General features: G+C 47.1%; 1 protein-coding gene across 2 annotated transcripts in view; it reads right to left on the bottom strand.

Moving 5' to 3' along the window:
• The window catches only part of LOC147111767 (PC3-like endoprotease variant B), a 780400-nt gene that overhangs the window by 464760 nt on the left and 293340 nt on the right, over positions 1-22300 (bottom strand). For both annotated transcript variants that reach the window (XM_085998973.1, XM_085998974.1), the window contains exon 5: positions 12385-12422. In XM_085998973.1, coding sequence (XP_085855099.1) covers positions 12385-12422 — 38 coding nt within the window. The remainder of the gene's footprint in view (positions 1-12384; positions 12423-22300) is intronic.

Below are 22300 nucleotides of genomic sequence, written 5' to 3'. Positions count from 1 at the left end.
TTTCATGCTCTAGTCCCTATTAAAACAATTACTCTCTCTCACCCTGGGTGTTCCCCAGGTACAGTCCTCATCTCCACTCCCTTAAGTCCAAGGGATGAAGACATGAACAGATATGGTGGACAATTGGTTTAACCATTCACCACCAGATCTGGCTGGACCACATAAAGCACTCTCGGGTGCTGCTCTCATCTGACAAAACTGTTCACTATTCCAGGATCATTCTGGAATGCAAAGATAACCCCAGGCTTCTTTTCTCTACTGCAAACTGACATCTTAAACTCCTCCCCATCTCCTCCACCCTCACCTCCAATAACATGTGTGAAGAGCTCATGGAATTCTTTGTCGTTAAGATTGAGACCATCCAATCAGCTGCCTCTGCCCTGCCTTTCCCTAGCCGACCGGGCCAAACTTCCTCTAAGGTTCCCCCGCCCTAACCCTGAACTCACATCTTTCACCAGTTTCTCTCCGATCTCCCCTCATGCCCTCTCCGAGCTCATCTTGTCTATTAGACCCACTTCCTGCTCCCTCGACCCTTTTCCCACTAAACTGCTGTCCACCCAGCTTCCTTTCCTGGCTCCCATGTTAACTGATATTGTTGACGGTTCTCTTTCCTCAGGTACTGTCCTCCTCTCCTTCAAATCTACCGTCATTACCTCTCGCCTCAAAAAAGCAACTCTTGATCCCTCTGTCCTTGCAAACTACCACCCCATCCTCAACCTCCCTTTCCTCTCCAAAGTCTTTGAATGCGTTGTCACCTCCCAAATCCATGCCTATCTTTCCCGGAACACCTTGTTGTGAATCCCTCCAATCAGGTTACTGCCCCTGCCACATTACCAAAATGGCGCTTATCAAAGTCACAAATGACATCCTATGTGACTGTGACAAAGGTAAACTATCCCTCCTCATCCTTCTTGACCTGTCTGCAGTCTTTCACATGGTTGACCTCACCATCCTCCTCCAATGCCTCTCCACCGTTGTCCAGCTGGGTGAGACTGCACTCGTCTGGTTCAATTCTTATCTAATTATAACCAGAGAATCACCTGCAATGGCTTCTCTTCCCACTCCCACATTGTTACCTCTGGTGTCCCCCAAGGATCTATCCTTGACCCCTCCTATTTTTCATCTGCATGCTGCCCCTCGGTGACATCATCTGAAAATATTGCATCAGTTTCCACATGTACGCTGACGACACCCAGCTCGACCTCACCACCACTTTTCTTAACCCCTCCACTGTCTCTAAATTGTCAGATTGCTTGTACGACATCCAGTACTGGATGAGCAGAAATTCCCTACAACTAAATATTAGGAAGACCGAAGCCATTGTCTTCGATCCCCGCCACAAACTCTGTTCCCTAGCCACTGACTCCATCTCCCTCCCCGGCCACTGTCTGAGGCTTAACCAGACTGTTCGCACCTGGTTGTCATATTTGACCCTGAAATGAGCTTCTGACCACATATCCACGCCATCACTACGACCACCTATTTCTACCTCTGGAGCATTGCCTGACTCCACCCTTGCCTCAGCTCATGCTGCTGAAACCCTCATCCATGCCTTTGTTACCTCTAGACTTGACTATTCCAATGCACTCCTGGCTGGCCTCCCACGTTCTACCCTCCGTAGATTGAGGTCATTCAAAACTCTGCTGCCTGTTTCCTAATTTGCATCAAGTCCCGTTCACCCATCACCCCTGTGCTCACTAACCTACATTGGCTCCCGGTTAAACAACGCCTCGATTTAAAATTCTCATTCTTGTTTTCAAATTCCTCCATGGCCTCGCCCCTCCCTATCTCCGTAATCTCCTCCAGCCCCACAACCCTCCAAGATATCTGCATTCCTCTAATTCTGGCCTCTTGAGTATCCCTGATTTTTATCGCTCCACCATTGGTGGCCGTGCCTTCAGCTGCCGAGGCCCCAAGCTCTGGAATTCGCTCCATAAACCTCTCCGCCTCTCTACCTCTCTTTCTTCCTTTAAGAGGCTCCTTACAACCTACCTCTCATCTGCCCTAATATCTCATGTGGCTCAGTGTCAAATTGTGTTTTATAGTGCTCCTGGAAAGCACCATAGGACATTTTACTATGTTAAAGGCGCTATATAAATACCAGTTTTTGTTGTTGTTGTTTGGGATGGGGGTTGCAAGGAAAATGTGGCCCTCAATGACCTCCTGTCTCCTCCTCCAATCACTCGTGCTTCCCCACCCATTCACTCTTGTCATATCTCCAACCTCCTCACCTTCCAACCCTCTTCCTTCCACCTCAACACTACACCACATCTTCCCCTTTGAAATGAGTTCTCAACTGTTATGTATTGTGTGTTCTCCTCCCACCTGTGGTGGCGCTGTCACAGGAGATAAATGGTTGGGTGTTCTCGGTTAAGTTTAGCTCTCTTTGTTCGGAACTCTCCAGAACTTCCTTTCCTTCCAATAAAGCACTTCATGTTTGAATCTCTGAGTTCTGAGTCCTAAATTGTGTCTAGGTAGAAAGGTACCGACACAACAAGTGGCAACGAGGAGCGGATGAATCTGCGTACGTTACGGGTGCAGTGAGTAAACAGAAAATTTAATTTGAAACGTCAGATGGCTACTATATCAGGAAACATTGGTGATTTTGATGAAAATGTGGAGCAATGGAGCGCATATATGCAACGTTTTGACTATTTTGTATTGGCGAATGCAGTGGCAAATGAAAAGGTCGTGCCTACCTTTTTGAGTGTAATCGGGCCGAAGACACTCAATTTACTTTGCAGCCTCGTGCAGCCAGATAAGCCAGGAACTAAAACATATAAGCAACTAGTGGAAATTCTTGGAGCACATTTTTCACCAAAACCTCTGGTTATTGCTGAGAGATTTAGATTTCACAAACGGAATCAAGAGGAGGGGGAATCAGTGACGATGTTTATTGCTGATTTAAAAAGGTTATCAGAACACTGCGAGTTCAAGGAGGTGCTGAAGGACACCACTAGAGACAGACTCGTGTGTGGTCTGCAAAATGCAGCCACACAGAAGCGCCTTCTTACTGAGGACAACCTTACTCTTGAAAAGGCCATTGAAGTTAGTGTCTCCATGGAGATGGCGGAAAAGGAGGCTCACCAGTTGAGTTCAACAGGGAGAGTTCACAAGGTGTCATCTGAGCCTAAAGGTGCGCGGAACGGCACATGTTACCGTTGTGGGAAAACGGGCCATCACGCTAATGACTGCTGGTGTACGGAGCTGGAATGCCGAAATTGTGGCAAAAAGGGTCACATTGAACGCGCCTGTAGAGGTAAAAAAAAGAACAGACAGAGCTGGGAAGCATGGAAGCAAAATGTCTGTATTTGGACAAGAGAGGAAAAAGAGTGTTCATTCAGTGCAGTATGATGGAACAAGCCAAACAGAGGGGAGCGACATCTCTGAGGAGGAAGAGGTGCACATACTGATGGTTGCAGGTGATTCAAATGGCTACTGGGTGTCACCACTGGTGGAGGGACAATCAGTGCGGGTGGAGGTGGACACAGGTGCGGCTGTGTCCCTTGTTTCAGACACTGTCTACAACAAAATGCTAAAGCATCTTACCCTTCAGCCGACAAACATTGTGCTAAAGACGTATACCGGCAAACCTGTGGCCATGAGAGGCGTCATTGAGGTGACAGTTAAATTGAACGGACAGACTGCAAAACTGCCACTATATTTGGTAAAGGGAAATTACCCATCGCTACTGGGACATGCGTGGCTAGAGAAAATCATGCTGGACTGGCCTGCAGTCCGCATGATGTCAAAAGGGGAGTCAGGTCTGACTGCAGTGTTAACCAAACATGCAGAGCTCTTCAATGGGGAACTTGGGAGCATGAAAAAGATCAGCGTGAGACTGGACATTAAACCTGACAGCAAGCCGAAGTTTCACAAAGCCCGACCTGTACCCTATGCAATTAGGCCAAAAGTTGAGGCTAACTTGGAGGCCTTAGTCGAGAATGGAGTCCTGGAGCCTGTGAGCATGAGCAAATGGGCCACACCCATTGTTCCTGTCCTGAAAAAGGATGGATCTGTTCGAATCTGCGGGGATTTTAAAGTGACTATTAACCCGGTGCTGTCTGCGGAACAGCACCCTCTTCCCCTCATTGATGATCTTTTTACAGGCCTGGCCGGAGGGCAAAAGTTCAGCAAAATAGACTTATGCCAGGCTTATCTACAAATGCATGTCGATGACAAATCAAAGGAGCTGCTGACAATTGTGACACACAAGGGGCTATACAGGTACTGCCGCCTTCCGTTTGGAATTACGTCGGCCCCTGCTCTATTCCAAAGGGCAATGGATCAGATTTTGAGTGGACTGCCAGGAGTCCAGTGCTACCTGGACGACATCCTTGTCACTGGGACAAATGAGGATCATCTTCTGAACTTGGATGCGACACTACAACGACTGAAAGAGTACGGACTCAGAGTTCGTAAAGACAAATGTGAATTCTTTCAGTCTTCAGTTGAGTACCTGGGGCATGTGATTGACGCTACTGGCCTGCATAAGGTGCCGTCAAAGGTCAAGGCGATCGTGGAGGCCCCAGCACCCCAGAATGTGAGCCAGTTACGTTAATTTCTGAGACTACTTAACTACTATGGGAAGTTTATTCCAGACTTAGCAACATTGCTGAAGCCGTTACATCAGTTGCTATGTCAAGGCAAAACATGGAAATGGACTGAACTGTGCAACGAAGCTTTCGCCCAAGCAAAGAAAGCATTGCTGAAATTGGAGGTCCTGACACACTTCAACCCAAAGCTGCCCGTGCAGCTAGCATGTGATGCATCACCATATGGTGTGGGAGCAGTCATATCCCACATCATGCCTTCGGGTGAAGAGAAACCTATCGCCTTTGCATCACGCACCTTGAACAAGGCCAAGAGTAACTATGCGCAGATCGAGCGCGAGGCCTTGGGAATCGTTTTTGGAATTCGAAAATTTCATCAGTACCTATTTGGGAGAAGGTTCACACTCCTGACGGACCACCGTCCATTGACTTCAATCTTCGGGCCCCACACCGGAATTCCGTCTCTCGCTGCAAGCAGGATGCAAAGGTGGGCTTTACTGTTGTCAGGGCACACATACGACATCAAATATCGCAAATCAGACTTGCACGGCAACGCAGACGGTCTCTCGAGGCTACCCTTGCCTGTTACTCCCCCAGAGCCTCGTCAAATAGACATCTTCTACTTTAGACAAGTGGAGGCAGCACCTGTCACTGCAGTTCAGGTGCGAAGGTACACCCGCAACGATCCAGTCCTGTCTGAGGTAATGGACAATGTCATTCAAGGGAGAGCGATAGGAGAGTCTCCTAGTTTGAAACCTTACGTTTCAAAAAGAACTGAGCTCTCCGTCCAGGCAGGTTGTCTTCTTTGGGGACGCTGTGTCATCATTCCACCACCTCTGAGGGAACCTATACTGCAACAACTTCATACAGGCCACAGTGGGATGGTTCGGATGAAGGAAATGGCAAGAAGCTACTTCTGGTGGCCAGGTCTCGATGGGGATATTGAGGAGAAAGCCAAAACATGTTCCCCATGTCAAAGGATCCAGAATGTTCCACAGCTGGCAACCCTACACCCCTGGGATTGGCCTGCAGAAGTGTGGCAGCGAGTACATGTGGACTTCGCCGGTCCTTTCGAAGAGAAGATGTTTATGGTGGTTGTGGACACTCGTAGCAAGTGGCCGGAGGTCGCTGTGATGAGGTCTACCACGGCAGAGAAAACAATTGAGAAACTTGGTGAGATGTTCAGCCGTTATGGCTCACCGGAACAACTCGTAAGTGACAACGGTCCACAATTTGTATCACTGAAGTTTGCAACCTTCCTGCATGTGAATGGTGTCCAACACATCAGGTCTGCGCCCTATCATCCCTCTACTAACGGCCAGGCAGAAAGGTTTGTGCAAACTTTGAAGCACGCCTTGAAGGCATCGCAAGGTCAGGGCTCAATCCACCAACGTCTGAACAGCTTCCTGTTGTCCTACAGGAACGAGCCGCATGCCGCAACCAAAACTTCCCCCGCTTCGCTCATGATGAAGAGGCAGTTGCGGACAAGTTTTGACTTACTCAAACCTCCAAGGGCAGAACAGGTTGTCCATCGTCAACAACAAGCTCAAGTTGAAAAGAGAGAGAAAAGAGCCAAGGAGAGATGGTTTCACCCTGGAGAGCACGTCCTAGCTCAAAACTACAACACTGGACCGAAATGGGTTCCTGCTACGGTGATCGCGCAGACGGGCCCTGTGTCTTACACGGTTGAGACTGCTGAGGACGTCGTCTGGAGAAGACACACAGATCAACTGTTGCTAGGAGCAGAGACAGCCACAGAGGCTCCAACGGCTGGTTGGCCTGAACTGTTTCCGGATGATACCGCAAACCAGCATCCTTTGCCACAGTGCTCTTCTCCAACACAGGAAGTCAAAGAGACTGTTCCACCTGTGCAAACTCCTGACTTTCGACTGACACAGGCACCTTCTCTATCTAGGCCTGTGTCAATGCCTGCTGCTGTGGAAGCCAGCGATGACTGCCGGTATCCTGTCAGAGAGCGACGGCCTCCAAGACGCTTGGATCTGTAGGCTTAGTGACTTACCCACAAGACTGGGGCAGAATAAACCCCAGGGTAAAGTCAGGGTTTGAGGCAGTCTACTTCTACCCTAGGTTAGTTGAGTGCATTGAAAGTAACTTACCTGTTGAGGAATAATGCGGACCTTCCATTTAAGAGGGGAGGAAATGTTATGTATTGTGTGTTCTATTGTGTGTTCTCCTCCCACCTGTGGTGGCGCTGTCACAGGAGATAAATGGTTGGGTGTTCTTGGTTAAGTTTAGCTCTCTTTGTTCGGAACTCTCCAGAACTTCCTTTCCTTCCAATAAAGCACTTCATGTTTGAATCTCTGAGTTCTGAGTCCTAAATTGTGTCTAGGTAGAAAGGTACCGACACAACATCAACCACTGTATCCCTCCCTCTCCTTTCTCTGCTGTCATTCACTTCATTCTTAACTCTCTATCCACCTCCCCCTACTGTGCTTGCTCCTCTCAAGTGTGGATGCTGGGAGGCTGGAGGCTCCCACACCCTCAAACAGTTTCTCTCCTCCCTCCCCCTCCTAGCCACCCTCTCTTCCTGTTTCCCTCCGAGGCTTTGTTTGCTTTTAAAAATTAATGTTTTCCCCAAAATGTGTGATAAAAATATGATAACAGCAAGTCAAATTGTGCAGTGCTGAAGTGCACATGGACATAAAAACACACAAAATATATACATTATATGTACAATACACAGATTGTGGCGTACCATCATCCCCGCGTCCGCCCTCGAGATCCAGCGAGGCGGCCGCGGCCCTTCGCTGGCTGCCGCCAACGGCACCGACATCCGGACGTACGGCACCCGCACCGTCACCATCGACCTCGCAGGCCGCCGCTACCACTGGGAGTTTATCACCGCCAAGGTGCTCTCCCCGCTCCTCGGTGCGGATTTCCTGTGCGCCCATGGCCTATTGGTCAACATGCCTCGGCGCCGCCTCGTGGACATGAACACCATGTCACCTATCCCGGGCGAAATGGCCCCCCGCCAACCCGCTGAAATGGCATGGCAGTGCCGCGCCCGCTCAACGGACGACTACTCAGCGCTCCTGGCTGAGTTCCCAGCCCTCACCAACCCGACCTTCTCCGCGAAGGTTGCTAAGCACGGGGTAGAACACTTCATCCCCACCACAGGCCCACCGGTGTATGCCCACGCCCGCAGGCTGGACCCGGCCAAGCTGGAGATCGCGCGGGCCGAGTTCGCCACAATGGAACAGCTCGGCATCATCCGCCGCTCCAACAGCCCCTGGGCCTCCCCACTCCACATCGTCACCAAACCCGACGGGGGATGGCGCCCCTGCGAGGACTACCAGCGCCTAAACAACACCACCACGCCGGATCGGTACCCCATACCGCACATTCAAGACTTCTCGGCTAGACTGGCCGGCCGCTCAGTCTTCTCCAAAGTCAACCTGGTGCGCGGTTACCATCAGGTGCCAGTCCACCCCACGGACGTTCCCAAGACGGCCATAATCACCCCTTTTGGGCTATTCGAGTTCCTCCGAATGCCCTTCGGCCTCAAAAACGCGGCCCAGGCCTTCCAGCGGCTCATGCACTTAGTCCTCCGGGACCTGAAGTTCCTCTTTGTCTATCTGGATGACATCCTGGTAGCTAGTTCCTCCAAGCAGGAACACATCGAGCACCTCCGCACCCTGTTCCAGCGGCTCAGTGAGCACGGGCTCATCATCAGCCCAGCCAAGTGCCAATTCGGCCTCAGCAGGATCGAATTCCTCGGCCACCACATCACGCAGGACGGAGCCATTCCCCTGCCCGCCAAGGTGCAAGCCGTCCAGCAGTTCCCCCGGCCTACCACCATCAAAGGCCACCAGGCGTTCTTGGGGATGATCAACTTTTACAACCACTTCATTCCCGGAGCGGCCTCCCTCATGCGGCCCCTATACGAAGCCCTCCGGGGTAAGAAAGACAGAATGGCGATCGAGTGGTCGGTGGACATGTTGACCGCTTTCAACTCGACCAAAAAGGCGCTTGCCGACGCCACCATGCTCGCTCACCCACAGCCCAACGCCAGGGTGGCCCTCACCATGGACGCCTCCGACCACGCGGTCGGCGCCGTGTACGAACAGTGGGTCGACGGGGCCTGGCAACCGCTGGCCTTTTTCAGCTGCCAACTGCGCCCCCCGGAGGCCAAATACAGCGCCTTTGACCGCGAGCTCCTCGCACTGTACCTGGCAGTCCGCCATTTCAGATTTCTTCTGGAGGGCCGCCCCTTCACCGCGTTTGTCGACCACAAACCCCTGACATTCGCGATGGCGAAATCTGCGGACCCATGGTCAGCTAGGCAACAACGCCAGCTCGCCGCGGTGTCCGAATTCACCACGGACATCCGGCACGTCTCCGGTTGAGACAACGTGGTGGCCGACTGCCTATCCCACCCCGCCGTCCATGGCGCCCACCTGGCAGTGGACTATGCTCAACTGGCAGCGGAGCAACGCACCGACACCGATCTGCTCTCCGCGCCCACAACCCTCCCAGGGCTGCGACTGACCGACGTCGCCTGCGGCCTGTCCGCCGTCACAGTCAAATGCGACACCTCCTTGGCGCAACCCCGCCCCATAGTCCCGGCGTCCTGGCGAAAACGGGTGTTCGACATCGTCCACGGCCTCTCACACCCCGGCACCCGCGCGTCCATTAGACTGGTGGCCAACCGATTTGTCTGGCGCGGCCTGCGCAAAGATGTGTGCGTCTGGTCCAGATCCTGCATAGCTTGCCAGGGTGCCAAAATCCACCAGCACATCAAAGCCCCACTCGAGGAGTTCACCGTGCCAGAAAGAAGGTTCGACCACGTCCACATCGACCTCGTCGGCCCCCTGCCGCCATCACACGGTCACACGCACCTGCTGACAATCGTGGACCGTACCACCCGCTGGCCCGAGGCCATTCTACTGACGTCTACCACCACCGCCGACATCGCGAGGGCGTTCATCGGTACCTGGGTTGCTCGGTTCGGCGTCCCCTCTGACATGACGTCGGATAGAGGCCCGCAGTTCACCTCTGATCTGTGGGCCGCCATCGCCCGAAACCTCGGGATGGCCGTTCACCGCACCACGGCTTACCTCCCCCAAGCCAACGGACTGTGCGAGCGATTCCACAGGTCCATGAAGGCGTCCCTCCGCGCCAGCCTCGAGGACAAGGCTTGGATTGACCGCCTCTCATGGGTGCTACTCGGCCTACGCTCCGTGGTCAAGGAAGACCTGCAAGCCTCGGCGGTGGAACTCGTGTACGGCCAGCCGCTGTGCATACCCGGAGAGTTCCTGCCCACCGCCACGACCCCCTGGTCAGCTGACCAGCAACGCCACGCTTTCGCCAACTGAGCACAACAGTTCGCTCCGGTACCCACCGGCCGGCACGGCGAACCAGCAACCCGCGTACCACCTTGCCTGCACATGGCCAAATTTGTTTTCGTGCACCATGACGCCCACCGAGGACCTCTCCGGCCCCCATACGATGGACCCTACAAGGTACTCCAGACGGGGAACAAGTTCTTCCTCCTCGAAGTGGGCGGCAGAACTGACAAGGTGTCGGTCGACCAGCTCAAGCTGGCGCTCCTAGAGCCCGACGAACCCGTTCAAGTGGGCCAACCCCCACCGTGGGGCAGACCGCCTAAGAGCCCGACGCGTCCGACCGCCCCGCTCCCGACACCAACCGCCAAGAGCCGTTCCGGCCATGCCATCAAGCCGCCACGCCGGTTTGTACACTCCCTACTAGCGGATTCTGAGGGGAGCTGTGTGGCGTACCGATCACAGAAAGGACACAATCCACTTTCCGGTCCGTAGAGTATAAATCAGGCGTCATGCCTTTAAGAAGGATCACACCTTTAAGAAACTCGATCTGCAACATAGTTAAGCCCAGAGCGGGGGAGGAGCAGTCGAAGCTGTGCACTGATGAAAGGCAGTCGTACTTTGTGTAGTCTCTGACTCCATTTTGTGTTCAGCATGCAACCTCAACAATTAAACCTTTTCTGTTGAACCTCTCCGAGTTCAGTATTTTTTGCTAGGAGTACGTAGACTCCTACAAGATACTGTTAACAAACAGCATTGTGTTATACATACATGCACGTTGGCTGTTTAACCCACAGCTGTGTGATATGGATACATATTGACTGTTTAGCTCACAACACTGTGATGTACATATATAAATAGCAAGAGTTTAACTCTCAGCATTGTGATAATATACACATGTACTGCATAGCACACAGTAGTGTGATATGTATGTGAAGCTGAATAGATTTCATGGTATTCCGAATATCTGTCCTCATTACAACTACCAACTAAGTAAGTCGAAGCACACTGATTCTTCATGTGCTTTGGTCAGCACCTGTCAGGATCTAACATGGCTGATCGAAGACAGTTCTAGAAATTTCAGACCATAGGAAACAGTAAGTGTGGATAAAGGGTCTGCTGCAGAATGATTTCAAATGAGCTCTTTCAGTTTACATATTGTGGGACTAAAGGAGTGGTATACTTCAATTGCCATTGTTAATGTCTTGCACTTACAATACTATTGTCATACCACTACCAACCATCTGCAATTAAAACATCTTCATTTTATTTTAATCCAAGAAAGTGGGAATGCTGCAAAAATAATTCCGTTTAATCCTCATTCATTTATACATTACACATGTAAATACATACTGCACAAAGTCTGACTGATCTGCCCTCATTTCAGCTACAATTTTTTAATTTGGTCAGGGTTTCCAGACTGAAGCTGTGCATTCCCTTATACCAGCAGATAGCTTCATTTTCCAGACAGGCCGTGGAAGAACACATCTAATAGGCTCACAATCAAGTTAGTTGCTGATCTGGAGGGAAGTGGTACCAGCTAGGTGAGGATTAGACTAGATTAATTGAAGTTTTTAAATAAAGGAAGATAAGGATAAGTTGCTCCGTGTGGTATTTTTACTATCTTGGTTCATGTATTCATGCCAAATTCCAGTGTACTGTTTAACAATGTTGTTAAGCCATATAAAATTAATGGGTTAACAACTTTATTAAAATAGTGCAGACTGGAGTATGATACAAATCCATTAGCCAGTGCATTTAACATATCACAGAGGAATTTCAACGCCTCGCCACCCCCCCCCGATATAAAATATTTAACAAATACAGTTCCTTTAAAAAATCCATGTGGTTTTTATACCGAGGGTGCTACCATTATAGATTTTTTTGATCAAGTGCCCCTCCGTTTGATTGTTAAATATTAAACAGAATGATTGTGTATTGTTTTCCACGCACTCCTTGTTCTGAACAAACTTACTATGTATTTCACAAACAGCACGTGTAGTGCCGCTGATAAAATGATCAAATTGATGTGAAATATGCAACAGCAAAAAATTGCACAGATATAATACTTACAGATTCTCAAAATCAAATCAGGTACAAAAAAAAAAATTCTCAGGGAAATGCATTTGTAACTGTAAAGCTACTTGCCTGTTGCTGCAGTAACGGGTAGAGTTTTTAAAAATATAATAATTACAACCTCGTGGTATTCTTCAGTATTCTTGCCAAAATTGTCTCATACAAATTGGCTGCCTCATTTTCTATGTTACAACAGTGACTACACTTCAGGAGCACTTTATTGGCTGTAAAATGCTTTGGGACTTCCTGACGTCATGAAAGATGCTACACAAATGCAAGCTTTCTTTCTTCAAAATTAAACAAGGCATTTAAAAAAAACCTTCAGTCTCTTAACTGCACAGGCACAGAAATTTTCACAATGATTTTCACAAATAGTTTAACTTTTAATAATTTTAACCCAATAACTTTAGTGAGGCCTGGAGTTAAACACCCGAAGCATGCACTCCACTTACATAGTTTTTCTTTAAATCTGTGTTTGCGTGGTCAATACCTAGAAAAGAAAAGGAGAGAATAAACAAAACAATCACGGAGCCACGATGTTTATGTGAAAGAAAACAACTGTATGGGCTTATGATGATTCCGCCCCACAGGTAGAGGACAGGCAGTGGAGAGAGAGAACAAAAAGAAAATAGAAAAAGAAAAGGAAAAGAGGATGGCACAGGATGCGGATGAGATTCCGAAGCCTGGAAGCATGAACGACTTGATTGTGATCCTCAAGCCACATCATCAGCCATGCAAAACAGGACATACCTTTCTGGCTTACTGCTTCTGCTGCTAAAACAAAGCAATGCCGTTCTCAGCAGGAGGCCAAATCCAAATGAAATTTTATTTAGACTGCAATGCCCTGAGATTGGGTTTCATAAAAGCTGCTTGGTGAGATGGGTTACTGTAGATACAGTGGGTACATGCTTTGCATATGAAAATACAGCAATAGAGAATACATCTGCTGATTGTACATCTGGAAAATGTGTGTTACCAAAAGAAATAGCACTGTCTTGGACAATATATTGAACCATTAGCAGATTTCTGAAAACAAGCAGCACTGATAATAAAAAATACAATCAATACAGTGCTCTGTTAACCTGAACAATGTAATATTTTGATATATCTTTGATTTCTCTGGTAGCATCTGTACAATGTATAAAAGAAATGGCCAGTGTTAAAATATGACAGTTCCTTCTATTTCTGTAATACTACTGTATTTCTATAAATAGTGCAGGAATTAGAAATATTGCATATTATTCTAATTCCTTTATAATATTTACAATGACTATTTTACAAAAGCATTACATTGTATTGCCTGTATGCTATAGATATGACAAAGGAAATTTAAACTTGCAGTACAACACAATTGATTTTTCCCCTGAAGTAAAGATCATTACTAAAGAAACATACTTCTGCATTCCAAATGAGATCTATTCTTTATTTATTTTTATGTTTTGTTGTTTTAACCCCTCCTTTTTAAAAATATTTTTCTATCCCTCTTCAATTTCTCTCTCCACATTGGCAACATTTCCCAAACAAGGGGGAAGAAGACAGCCAACCTGCTCCCAGGCCACCGCCAACATTGCTTTAACCTGGCCATTAAAAGATTAACTTACTCCCTCATTTTCCTCCCTCCTTCGGGAAGGAAAGATTTTAAGTAGCAATTGTACAATAACCTGAGGTTACAGACTAACTTTGTGGAGAATTAAAAATGACAGTGTAGATTCCACTACTCTATGGTATCATACAATAGGTGTCAGCCTTAGTTGTACTCTTGCCTCTGAATCAGAAGGTAGTGGGTTCAAGCTCCATTCCAGGACTTGAGCACATAATCTAGGCTGACACCTCAGTGCAGTACTGAGGGAGTGCTGCACTGTTGGAGGTGCGTCTTTCAGATGAGATGTTAAATTGAGGCCCTGTCTGTTCTCTCAGGTGGATGTAAAAGATCCATGGTACTATTTGAAGAGCAGCATGGGAGTTCTTCTGGTATCCTAGCCAACATTTATCCCTCAACCAACACCACTAAAGCAGATTATCTGACCATTGCTGTTTGTGTGACCTTGCTGTCACATTTCCCTGCAGTGACTACACTTCAAAAGTACTTCACTGGCGGTGCTTTGGGATCTCTTGAGGTCATAAAAGACGCTATATAAATGCAAGTTCTTTCTTCTTACCAACATGCAGCATGGTTCTGCCATGAATTTTATTTAGAGTGGTGGTTGACACTGTGTGCTGCTGAAATCCTTATACACAACTTTGTCACTTCCAGACTCAACTTGCTGGCCTCCTATCATCCACTCTCCGTAAACTCCAACTTGTCCAAAATTCTGCCACCCATATCCTATCCCGCAGTAAGCCCCATTCGCCCACCTCCCCATCCTCACTAACCTATATTTACATCCCATCCCTCAATGTATTCAATTTAAAATCTTTGTCCTAGTCTATAAATCTCCCCCATCCCCTGCCTGCCCACCCACCAACCGCAGCCCCCCGCCCCGCCGCACCCCTCCCCCAGCCCTGCTCTGCAATCTCCTCCAGCCCTAAATCCTCTCCTGAAGGCACCAGTCTTCTGATTCCGGCCTACTATGCACCCAGCTGCCTTCCTTCAACCCACCATTATTGACAAAGCCTTCAACCATCTCTGCCCTGCTCTTTGGAATTCCCCACTTAATCTCTCCATATCTACATATCCCTTTCCACCTTTAAAAGTCTCTTCAAAATTGATCTGGTTGGCCTAGCCTTCAGTCATCCCTTACTGACTTAGCATCTATTTTCATTCTGCCTCTTTTGGGAACTGCCTTTGGATTTACTTTTACATTAAAGGCAAGTTGTTGTTATGCTGCATTTCCCTGTTTTTCACCAGGACTTCCTGTCAATCACATGGGTAGGAGCCAGGGGTGGTGAGTTAAGGTCAGCACTGTTCAGTATACAAACTGGTTTGGATCCCCAGTATTAAAAGTAAAATAATCACAAAACAGATCTAGTCAGGTTGGTTTCTTTAGTGATGACCTTTTAGTCTGAAAAAGATCAATCACAGGGCACTCTGCAGCTTGAACCCATTCCCCAGCCTGACACTGCCAGGATAATGGTACAGCAGCTAATCCTGGTTCAATATGGTGTTCAAAACTACAGAGGGGTTAATGCCATTGACAGTATGTTTTGTTCATATGTAGACAGACTTGTAATGAGGAAAGATTGGCCATTTATCCTGCTGAATTGCAACAGTGCTTAAATATATCTGAATGCATCATATTATGGCATCAAACCAGTCTAAGAACAGAGGACTATAGCAGCTCATTTATAGTGAAACGTAATATCCAAGTTATTTTGTATTATATTACAGTGAATGAATGAATACGCAGGAGTATTTACATTTCCTTATTTCCACCTTCAGTACTGAAGCACAGAAAATGGCTCCAAATTAAATAAAGGATTTCGCTGGGCTTCCACCAATAACTCCAGTGGGACTCCAGCAGAACCCACAGGAAAAAGGCAGGGAGGCATTTCCACCAGTTGGCCTTGTGAGGGGAGGTTCCTCTGCCTGCAGCTTACAAAATCAATAATGCCAAAATCAATAATGCCAAAAGGGGCGGGGACTTCCTACACCGAGAGTTCTCGCTTCCCTGCCTCCGAAGGGACTCGGCTTAATACTGGAAACTTGCACACAAGGAGAGCTGAGATGTACTGGTCTCCAGATGGGCACAGGTAGGGCTTGCGAGCGGGGGTGTGGGGGGAGAGGTCCAGGCAAAGGGAACAGCCCAGCACAACCCCCACCCCAACCCCCAACACCAAAAGAGAGGTCAGTGCTTTTTAAAAGACATCTTTTTTGGACTGACTGCACAGGCTGAGTGGGAGATGGATGGGGATTTGGGTAAGGCAACCCAGGCACCTCCCCGCTCTCATGATTGGCAGCCTTTCTAGTTGCGTTGGGTGGTTGGGTTCTGGAGGTGTGCCCGTAGTGGTGTGTGCACCCGCTCACCCTATGCAATTGAGTTGCCCTCCCGCTGACTCCGCGAACTCCAGCGGAGGACATCCCCCAGATTGCAGCCCGCAAATTTCTGGGCCAATCCCTGTTTTTTTTAAAAATTAAAATGGGATGTAAATTATCTTTATTTTTGAAGGGCACAGGGAAATTCAAAACTCAAATATATTACGGTTCTGCAATGCGATGGAATTTTGTCTTCATTTTTTTTAGTACTCTAAGCTTCGAAAAAAACAAGTTAAAATAACCAAGCAATATATGTTTTCGGGAGAAAAACTATTTCTCCCATTATTTTAATGGAGTGACTTTTCCCACATGAATAACATAGCACAAGCCTACCTCCATTATCATTTCCTATTCCTGTTAGTATAAAGAAACACACCACACAATTTTTTGCTTCGCTGCATTCTGTTTTCGGTGGGAAAAGATTCAGGAATTGTATTATTTCAGAAATGCCCATATTTAAAAGAGTTTTGAATATTTTATAACTGCTAAAGGATTAGAATAAATTGATACTGCGGGAACTCTATAGAATTTTCAATAAAGCAAGCAAAGTATGTAAATTATTGTAATGCTGTCAACAGCGTGTTCTTGTAATTGTCCCCTATTCCACATTAAAAGCCTCAATAATGTTTATAAAATGTTGTGGAATCCCGGTAGGTTTCCTATTTAACAAGCCATGTATGACAAATCACACTGTAATGTACTATGTTCTTAATCTTTAATTAGAATGTGAAAATCTGCTGCTGAACGCAGTTAACTTTGACACATTAAATCTTCTGGTTAAACTGTCTTACAGGAAGTGCATGGATGAAACATTGTAACAATCTACTGCCTCCCTCCATTCACCCAGACAGTCTGGGAAGGATGATAACATCTTGTAATACCTGCTCTGCACTAATTAATCGCTGTGGTATTTAGGACCATTCAAGTAGACAAATATGACAGAGACAGGGACAATTAGGAACCTTGTTCAAGCTACATTAACTTTTCTAGTTATTACAACAGAGCAACTAAAGTTTGCTTGTAAAAGCTACAGTGGGATTGTTATACATTAGTCATGCAATTAAAAAAAATGTGGTGTTATGTTTACTGTAGTTCAGGATAAAAATAACTACAGTATCCCCAGCTCATTAATGGGGGCAGGACAAGCCATTTTAACCCTTCAGTGGCACAAAACTACACCGAGGTTTGAATCAACCACATTTCAGGTAGCAATAACCAAGATTTCTTCTTGCATTGAATCATTTAAATAAATGTTACAGCTGTGGAATTTTGTGATTCAATAATAAAGTTAGCATAATAGAGAAATATATTCTTACTAATTAACAGCCAAGAGCAACATTGAGAAACAGCATCTCACAAAAATATCTATCCTTCTTGGGCTCTAAGAGGACATGCCTGGTGATGGAAGACTTCAACGCAGCCTGTCGTTCGGGTCAGATTCAGTAATCCAACACCTGAGCCGGGTAGGTCTGCAGTACTCTAAGGCATTGTTTCAGAAAGAGCTGCCAACCTGACTCATTGATAGGAGCTAGAGGTAAACCTGTTACTTGGGCTGGGATTCTTCTTATTCAGCTCCAGATAACCCTGCAAAGCCAGTGTCCTAATGGAGAGGGTGCTCCTAGTTGGATAAGCTCAATGCTGGTTAAATGACATGGTTTAAGTTAACTAAACTCTGGTACAATCCCTTTGCACACCTGAAGGTCCCTAAGCCTCGGCACTCGCCAACCTGGAGAGCTGGAGAACTCTGGGGTATGTCCCAAGAGGGATAGAATGCGCCCTCCATACTGGAATCTATACTTATGTGGATTTCTCAGTAGCTCATTTTGGAGACTCTTAAGCATAGTGTTGAGTGTCCAGACACTTGGGTGAGAAACAAAATCACAAACCGCAACTTTATTTGTTACATAGAATATACAGCACAGAAACAGGCCATTCGGCCCAACCAGTCCATACCTGCGTTTATGCTCCACTCGAGCCTCCTCCCATCCTTCCTCATCTATCAGCAGAGCTCTCAATTCCCTTCTCCCTCGTATGCTTATCGAGCTTCCCCTTAAATGCATCTATACTGTATGTTCTTCAGGAAAGGGTTGATATGACAGTTTTAGAATTCAATGATTTTATTTTATCTGAATCTAACCAAGCTGTTACTAAAATCATTTGTAAAATCATGAAAGGGGGGATTTTTTATTTCAAGACATACACTGGGTGCAAATTTTTGGAAATTGGGAAGTAGCCTGTGATTTTTCATCAGTTAAACCTCCCCTTAATATCCCAAACATATTGCCTCTAGTTATTGGATGGATTTTAACAGTGTGAGGTGACTGACATGGTTCCACAGCCCACTGTTATTGTGGAGTGGGGGATACTCCATGTATATTGTTCCTGTACAGATAACATTCCACATAAATGCTGAAACAACAATTGTTTGCTGTATCCTGACTGCCACGGATATTTCCAATTAATCAAAAGAATCGGCGGTTAGCTGTTCTCAAACCTTAAAATGGAAAGTTATTTTTTAATATGAAACCTAACTGTTTTAATTAACGGCACTATATAAATGCAAGTTGTTGCTGCTGTTGTCGTGGAACTGCAGCCAACGCATGCTGTTAGCAGCAAAGGAGGCTCCAAGTACAACTAAACATTACTACAATGTCAGGTCAGCATTTATCCTGAAGATGGTGGTGGAGTCTTTTATGCTTTTTCAATACAAACCTGTCGTATAACTACGGTACCAGACTTGCAATGCAGCATTAATTAAATAGAAAGCCTGCATTGTTGCTGAGCATTACACAGATTGTATTTAGACAATATGTTGACTTAATCTATTTTTTATATAATGTGTCAGCCACCTGATTTTCAGACATCAATTTTCTTGAATGTGAGTCAAAACAAATTGGATGAAATCTTCTGTGGGCAAATACATGTTACCTTGGGTCAAAAATAAAATGAGATGCCTGTGTTCAGAGCACTTTACAAAACTATTTTGGAAAAAAACAAATAAAATACTTTAACAACAACAACTTACTTTTTTATAGTACCTTTAACATAGGAAAACATCACAGGATGCTTCATAGAGGAGTGAGGAAAACTGCCACCAAGCCAAAGGAGGAGAGATTAGGAGGGCTAACCAGAAGCTTGGTCAAGGAGGTAGGTTTTAAGGGGGGATCTTAAAGGAGGGTGGTGGAATGGTGAAGGGGGTTTAAGTGGGGAATTCAAGAGACAGAGGAATGGAGAGTTCAGAAGGGAGGCGTTGCAAGGCTGGAGGAGGTTGCAGAGATAGGGAGGTGCAAGGCCATGGAGGGATTTAAATAGGAGAAGAATTTTTAATTTGAAGCTTTGAGGGACTGGAGCCCAAATAAGTCAGCGAGGACGGGTTGATAGGCGAGCGTGACTTAAGGCAGGATATGAGCAGCAGAGGTTTGGATGAGATGAAATCTATGGAGGTAGAGAATGGAAGGCTATCCAGGAAATCTTTGGAATAATCAGTCTGGAGGTGACAAAGGCATGGATGAGGATTTCAGCAGCAGATAGGTTGAAGTTAGGGCAGAGGCGGGCGATGTTACAGAGGTGCAAGTAGGCAGTCTTTATGACGGAGAGGATATTGGGTCAGAAATTCAGCTCAGGGTTGAACAAGATGCCGAGGTTGCGATCAGTTTCATTCCGTCTATGATACTGGCTGGGGAGGGGGAATGGTGTCCTTGGCAAGGATACAGAGTTTATGGTGGAGGCTGAGGATAATGGTTTAAATCTTCCCAATATTGAGCTGGAGGAAATTAACACTCACCAAGAGGCAGGACATAGACGAGGAAGAGGAGGGGGAAAGTGCTTGGGGACCTTGAAGGTTACAGTGTTGAGGTTGGAATAGAAGCCCATTGTTGCCGCTGCTGTGGTTACTAATGGATATGTAAGAGTGGAACTAGGTGAGGGCAATCCCACTGAGCTGAACAATAGGGAAGAAATGTTGGAAGGGGATAGTGTGGTCGACCGTGTCAAAGGCCGCAGAGAGGTCAAGGAGGAAGAGATCTCAGTCACAGAGAATGTCATTTATGAATCATTAGGGCTGTTTTGGTGCTGTGGGAAGAACAGGAGCGATTCAAACAGGGAATTACTGGAAAGATGGATGTGGATCAAGGCGATACCAACAAATTCAAGAACCTTGGAGAGAAAAGGAAAGTTACAGATGGAATGGTAGTTTGCAAGGACAGAAGGCTCAAGGATAGGTTATTTGAGGAAGGCAGTGATGACAGCAGTTATGAAAAGGAGGGTGACAGTGCCTGAAGAGATGGAATCATTTACAACGCCAGTTAGTATGGGGTCATAAAGAGAAGCTGGATAGTCATAAGTTTAGTGGCAATGGAATCAAGGGAGCAGAAAGTCAGTCTCATGGACAAGATGAACGTGGAAAGGACAGTAGGGGAGACTGATATAAAGACAGGGACTTCATGAATTGGACCCTGATGGTTGCCGAGAGTATAAAATGTACTGGATGTAAATCGGAAATGCAAAGATTTCACACAGCTCTAATGCATACCCTGACATCTCTGGTTTTGCAGTAACTCTGCACTTAAACTTCTGCACAAACGAGGCAGAACTCAAGGCAGAGGCTTTCAGGAAGAGAGTTCCACAGGCAGGAAAAGTGATGTTTGAAGCCTCATCACTGGTATACAGCACACTGTTTTTAGACTGATGCAGAATATTAAGATGCAGTAGCTTTTACCTTTCTGACATTAGCTGAACATTAAAGGAACGCTACCTTCCTGAAAAAGTCTTTGGGGAATCATTTTATTCATTTCAGGAAGGAGAAGTGCCATGTATCATTTTTATCATGATGACATCATTCACAGGTATCATAATGATGTGCTTCAACATTGCATGCTTGTAAACAAGAGATAAAAGGCTTGCCAAATACTTTTCTTGCTGTCAATGGCCCCTTACAATGTAGTAGTGTTGGATGGCATGGTGTATTGGCACACTAATATGTGGCACCATACAGGTTTCAACCCCACTTCATTGAGTTCCTTGATTCATGCTGCACTGGTGAAGTGTTTCTCCACAAGAGATGAAGGAAAACAGGAGGGGAAGAATCACCGGACCACTCTTGTGTGCCTCCTAGTGATCATTCACGAGTGGTACAGGAAGAGTCCTGGGGGGCAGCCTGCTGTCCTTTTGGCTGCAGGAGGTGCAAAGTCAGTGAGAGCAGAAAAAGGAGGGAAAAAGGATGAACAGTTAGAGGGCAACACCCTAAATATATTTGTCCCAATTTATTATTTTAGTGATATTTAAATTCCTAACAATATTAAGCCTTATTGAAACCATCCCGGTGGATTCAGTAGAGCATTTAGCTCCAGCTCACAGAAAATTAGTTCACATCCTAGTTGCGATTGACAGTTCAACTCAGAGTCCATTTCTAAGCATATTTTGGTAATTCTCAGCTGGCCTGCAAGGTAGAGGGCCTTGTGGTGGTGGATTGCTCCATCTGGGGGTTAGGAGAAGAAAAGGAGAGATTTTGTGTGCAAAATACCTCACCTGTCAGCCGATAGCATGTGGCTTTTGTAATGGCTATCAGGAAGTGTGACAATCAACTGTCCTGCTGCACCTCACTATGGAGCGAGTGCTTCATAGCAAGGAAAGAGTTCAACGTGGGACATTAAAGGAGAGAAGTAGAAAAAAATTCATCTTGGCCTATAATGCACACCAGCTCAGACCTTGAGTAAGTCCAGCAGTCCATGTAGTTTTTTCAGCTCCATTGGAGTACATAGAGTCATGGGGGGGGAATTTCAGTTGCTTTGCGCCTCCCGTTAGTGCCTAAAGCAACTAATGCCTGGACGCGGCGCCGCCAACACTCCCGCGAAATTCAGCGGGAGGTTAGCAGCGGTGGTCACCGTTAGCACCCCGCGGCGCTGCGCCGCCGGCGATGACGTCATCGCCATGCTCAGCGCCCCGGCCACGATCTTCGGTATCGCCCCCTGACTTACCGCGGGACGCTTTGTCCAATGGGGCCAGGGGGGCCTACACCTGCGGCCGAGGTGGCACTAATTAAAGGTGAAGTGCTGGGTGGCTATTTTTGTTGTTGGCCGCCTGCCAGCACCTGCCCCCGTTGCCATCCCCGGCCTCCTCAGCAGCCACCCCATGGAGTGCCGGCTGCATTCCATGAGCCCAGCACTCCTCTTGCGTGCTGGGCTCTTTTGCTGGCACTCCGATCCCTGATGGCCCAGCTGGGCCCCGGGTCATGCTGCGCTAGGCCCCTCCCCTTTAAGGGGAGGAAGGCCTGTAGTACCATGGCGCGATGTGCCGCAGAGCCCGTCGCATCGCAATATTCCCTTGCATCGCCCCAAGAGTGAGGCAGGGTGCTTCCAGTAGCGCCCCGCTTCCCTCTTGGGGCGTCACCGATGAAT

The sequence above is a fragment of the Somniosus microcephalus genome, chromosome 10 (genome assembly GCF_052327205.1).
Source record: "Somniosus microcephalus isolate GS21.2 chromosome 10, FLI_Smic_1.0, whole genome shotgun sequence".
Classification (NCBI taxonomy): Eukaryota; Metazoa; Chordata; class Chondrichthyes; order Squaliformes; family Somniosidae; genus Somniosus; species Somniosus microcephalus.
Note: the sequence above shows the minus strand (reverse complement) of the source record. Positions and strands in the feature narration are given on the sequence as shown.